This window comes from Pecten maximus, chromosome 6 (genome assembly GCF_902652985.1).
Source record: "Pecten maximus chromosome 6, xPecMax1.1, whole genome shotgun sequence".
In the NCBI taxonomy this organism is placed as follows: Eukaryota; Metazoa; Mollusca; class Bivalvia; order Pectinida; family Pectinidae; genus Pecten; species Pecten maximus.
The window spans coordinates 19,501,209-19,506,641 of record NC_047020.1 but is presented as its reverse complement, the minus strand read 5'-3'; the positions used below and the strand labels follow the sequence as shown (position 1 = coordinate 19,506,641).

Below are 5,433 nucleotides of genomic sequence, written 5' to 3'. Positions count from 1 at the left end.
GTTATTGACTTTGAAATACGATTCCATTCTGTCAAATTTATCTTTTCCGGTAACTCTATTATCTCAGCTAATAACGACAAGTACTTCAGCAAGGTTACGTGGCTAAAATAATATTTCATGCAGATAACAGATTCTACCTTTACACTAAATTACAGATCGGAAAAAACAAGTTAATATCAGATTAAAAGCATGATGACAACATCGAGTGTTTTCCTTGACACATGAACACATAATCAACGCCATAATTGATTGAGCTTTTTCATCAAATATCCCTTTTTTAAAAGGAATATCACTACTTATTATTACTACTATTTGTACATGTACTTTTCAGGCTAATAAAATCAGGTATGAACGAACCGAAATCAGGAGGCTATAAAAGTATTATTGATCATTGATTAAAATATCAACAAACGTCAGAAAGACTTATACAATGTAAGGATAGAGACTGCTATGTAAATCATTTGTTGATATCCAATGATTCATTATAAACACCACCTAAATAAAACAGTAATCTTGTGCAATAAAAATATAGTTCTCTAATTCATCAATAGTTTCAAACATGTATTGCCTATGTTATGACTTCGGTGAATAGATTTGAGATTGTTGGACAGTACCAAGGGGATGTAGTTTATAGCCGATTTTAGAAACACTCCGACAACCATTGTGTTGTGTACTAGTTTATTGAAACGGACTACAATCACTTATGTGATATAGACTATAGCGAGCCTCGTTCTGGCCTCTTCCGACAGGCATGGCGGCATGTACACATTGATGTAAATGACCTCAAGTGAATACATGGTATTACTGTTGATCTGTGTTGAGTCATGTCCATACACACACATAACATGGTGTCAGAAATGAACCTACAACAGCACAGAGGCAGTTTGACGATGAATGCCGTTAAAAAGTGTGGTTAATAACGATCGTCCTGTTCGTAGATCTGAACCACGTGTTCGACGAGAGGAGCTGAACGAACTTTTGCCATTTGGGTACGTGTTGACTTGCATATATTACAAATCATGGCTTCATATCATGTTCAACCCCCTGAAAACTTCACATTTTCGAAGCCGGAAGAGTGGACTTCCTGGTTTAAACGTTTTGAGCGTTTTAGAATTGCGTCTGAGCTACTGACGAAAGATGAAGTTGTTCAAGTCAATACCCTTATTTACTCCATGGGAGGAGAGGCGGAAAATATCGTGAAATCATTTGGAATGAGTGCTGCCGATATGAAAAAGTACACCGTTGTTTCAGCTAGATTTAACGGGTATTTTATCACGAGGAGAAATACCATATTTGAGCGCGCCAAATTTAACCACAGAAAACAAAACGAAGGTGAGGCGGCTGATAGTTTTATCACAGCATTATACGGACTGGTGGAGCACTGCGAATATGGACAACTCAGGGATGAGATGATACGAGATAGGATCGTAGTAGGTATACGCGATAGTAAACTATCAGAAAAGCTCCAACTAGATGCTACTCTGACATTGGAGAAAGCTGTGGCCCAGGTGAGACAAAGTGAAGCTGTAAAAAAGCAGCAAACAGTCGTCAGAGACTCTGTAGTTACTACCACCACCCCAAGTTCTAGTGTTGATGCACTGTCAAAGAATTCTAAGAAAGGATATAAACATCATGGCAGTAAGAGACAATATGATAAGTCACACACTAGTAAGTTTCAAGGTCAAGCTAACCAGGAGTGTCAGAGATGTGGTTTCAAACACAGAAAGGACAAATGTCCAGCTTTTAATGCCACGTGCAGGAAATGTTCCAAGAAAGGACATTTTGAGAAGAAGTGTAGAACAACTCTCAGTGAAATTGAGCAGTACAAGGATGATGGATACCAGTTTCTAGGATCTATCGATGATAGCAGTAAACCATGGACCGTTAGTTTATGTATGGATGGTCTGCCGGTTGAGTTTAAAATAGACACTGGAGCAGACGTCACTGCCATACCGGAAGTGACATTCAACAAGTTAAAAGGGTTGGAGTTAGAGAAAACTTCTAAACTACTACAGGGCCCAGGAAAAAACCGATTAAGAGTTTTGGGTAAATTCATGAGCACTCTCACTACAGAGAAGGGAGTACAAGCTACAACAGAAGTGTATGTCATCAAAACTTTGAACAGAGCATTACTAGGTAGACCTGCTATAGAGAAACTTAACTTGGTTAAAACAGTCGCAGACATACATCAACAGTCAGTCCAGATTGAAGAGAAAAAGAAACAGTTTCCAAAGCTATTTAGTGGACTTGGTAAGTTTCATGGAGAATACAAGATTGAATTAAGAGAGGACGCAAAGCCCTATGCTATTACAACGGCTAGACGGGTAGCCTTACCATTACTCGACAAGGTGAAGGACGAACTTCAGAGAATGGAACAGCAGGGCGTTATTTCTCCAGTAGTGGAACCTACAGATTGGTGTTCCGGTCTAGTGGTCGTACCTAAGAAAGATGGGAGAGTTCGCATATGTGTAGACCTTACTCAGTTGAATAAATCAGTGCGTAGAGAACACCATCAACTTCCAAGTGTGGAACAAACCTTACACAGTCTGACCGGTGCTAAGGTGTTTTCGAAAATAGATGCGAAAGCTGGATTCTGGCAGATTCCTCTAGAACAAACCTCAAGATTACTGACAACATTTATCACACCCTTTGGACGGTATTGCTTTAACCGCTTACCATTTGGTATCTCGTCAGCCCCGGAGCACTTCCAGAGACGCATGTCACAGTTACTTGATAGTGAGCTCGGAGTAGTGTGCCAAATGGACGATGTACTCATATTTGGTACTAATCAAGAGGAACATGACCAAAGACTTGAAAGCGTGTTGAAAAAACTTGAGACAGCTGGTGTCACATTGAATGAGGAGAAATGTGAGTTCTCCAAACCACAGGTAACATTCGTAGGGCACATCATTGACTCTACTGGGATTCGACCAGACCCAAAGAAAGTGCAAGCCATATTGAAATTTGAGGCCCCCAGCAACGTGTCTGAAGTCCGACGATTCATGGGTATCGTTAATCAACTGGGAAGATTTTCACCCAATATCGCGGAAAAATCTAAGCCTATCAGAGACCTTCTACAAAAGGACACGACTTGGCTATGGGGACCGCCACAATCTTCAGCATTCCAACAGATCAAACAGGAATTAAGTTCCACCCCGGTGTTGTCGCTCTATGATCCAGCTGCTCCTACTAAGGTATCTGCAGACGCGTCGTCTTATGGATTGGGAGGCGTTCTACTTCAGAAACCGCGAGATAACAGTGACCAGGACTGGAAACCAGTCGCTTACGCATCTAGGGCGATGAATGCCACAGAACAACGATATGCGCAAGTTGAAAAGGAGGCTCTGGCAGCGACTTGGGCCTGTGAAAAATTTTCAGACCCACTGGTTGGTATGCATTTCCAGATCGAAACTGATCACAAGCCTTTGGTTTCTTTGCTTGGATCAAAGCCTTTATCCGAACTACCACCCAGAGTTCAACGGTTTCGCATGCGTCTCATGCGCTATGATTATGACATCAACCATGTCCCAGGGAAACTTTTGTACATTGCTGATGCTCTATCGAGAGCCCCTTTAAGACAATCAGAACCCCCAGAGGAGGAATCTTTCCATCAGGAAGTAGAAGCATACGTCGACAGTATACTGATGAACGTACCGGCTTCAGAAGCACGGTTGGAGGAGATAAGACTAAAACTCCGTGAAGATTCTGTCTGTGGAATCATATTAAGTTACTGTCAGGACGGCTGGCCTGGATACGAAAAGCCGTCTATCTCGGTCGCAACTAGACCCTACTGGCAAGTGAAGGACGAGTTGTCGGTCTGTCAAGGTCTGCTTCTCAGAGGAAATCGTTTAGTCATTCCTACGTCACTTCGCGCTGAAATCATGCAGAAACTACACGACGGTCATCAGGGTATTGTTAAGTGTAGGGAACGCGCCAAGGACTCTGTATGGTGGCCTGGAATGAATCGTGAAATCGCGGACGTTGTTAAGAACTGTACTACATGCATCAGAAAGAGGGCGGACATTCCAGAACCGCTCAAACCCTCAGAATTCCCTGAACGCCCTTGGCAGAAATTGGGCACCGACCTTTTTCATTGGAAAGGGTCAAACTACCTTCTCGTAGTTGATTATTTCTCGAGGTATATCGAGTTGGCGAAATTGAGTTCGACAACATCACCGGACATTGTACTGCACTTACAGTCCATGTTCGCAAGACATGGCATACCAGAGACACTAGTGTCCGATAACGGACCGCAGTACGCGAGCGCTGTGTTTCAACAGTTTGCAGACAAGTATGGATTCATCCACAGGACAAGCAGCCCTCATCACCCTCAGGGCAACGGAGAAGCAGAGAGGGCTGTCCAAACGGTAAAACGTTTATTTGGTGGTTCTAAGGATTCGTATCTCGCCCTGTTGGCATATCGCGCGACACCCCTCAGATGTGGACACAGTCCAGCTGAGCTGTTAATGGGTCGTAAAATCAGAACGACTCTTCCAGAAAATCCAAATAATCTGGAACCTAAGTGGCCCGACTTGACAGACTTTCGAGCCAAAGAACGCGAGCACCGCGTGTTGCAGAAGCAAAACTTTGATAGGTCCCAAAGGGCTAAGGAACGCCCACCGCTACGCTCTGGTGATATGGTGTGGGTATCTGGCCCAGGAGGAGGATATAGTGGTACCATTAGAGAACCAGTGTCAGACAGGTCATTCCTCGTAAACGGCCCCTCTGGCACAGTTAGAAGGAATCGTCGTCACTTAATGCTGGAACCTGAAAACCTGGAACCCGATGAGCCAGAAGGAATGCATAATTTTCCAAATGAACAAACTGTGCTAAAATCCTTTGCTAAAAATTGTTCTAGTCAGATGGTAGTTGGCACCCCGGGGAAGCCTGTTAGTGTCAGTGTGTCTAGCCCTAACGTGTCAAAGACAGTTGAGCCAAGTGTAGTTAGAACGCGCAGTGGTAGGGTTTCGAAGGTCCCACAGAAAATGGATATGTAATTCATTTATGTGTTCAAGTTCAATTCAGACTTCTAGTCAAATGTTGTTTGTTAGTTAATGCAATAGTTTGTGTCAGATATTAGGAAAATATCTAGTCAGTAACTTTTCGAGTTAGTTTTACTTGTTTTAATAATACCTTTTATGAAGTATGTATATAATACTCAGAAACTTGAGGGGAGATGTTGTGTACTAGTTTATTGAAACGGACTACAATCACTTATGTGATATAGACTATAGCGAGCCTCGTTCTGGCCTCTTCCGACAGGCATGGCGGCATGTACACATTGATGTAAATGACCTCAAGTGAATACATGGTATTACTGTTGATCTGTGTTGAGTCATGTCCATACACACACATAACACATTGTTTTACAAGTCTTTATTTGCCCTTCAATTCAATATGACTTATTTTATCGTGAATCACATGATACTATAT

At 42.5% G+C, this 5,433-nt stretch overlaps 1 protein-coding gene across 1 annotated transcript; it reads left to right on the top strand.

The window, feature by feature from the left end:
* The first annotated feature begins 1,019 nt into the window (after positions 1-1,019).
* Positions 1,020-4,997, top strand: LOC117330090 (uncharacterized protein K02A2.6-like). The gene has a single exon (XM_033888309.1). It carries the CDS (start codon positions 1,020-1,022, stop codon positions 4,995-4,997), a length of 3,978 nt encoding a protein of 1,325 aa, XP_033744200.1.
* The last annotated feature ends 436 nt before the right edge of the window (positions 4,998-5,433 follow it).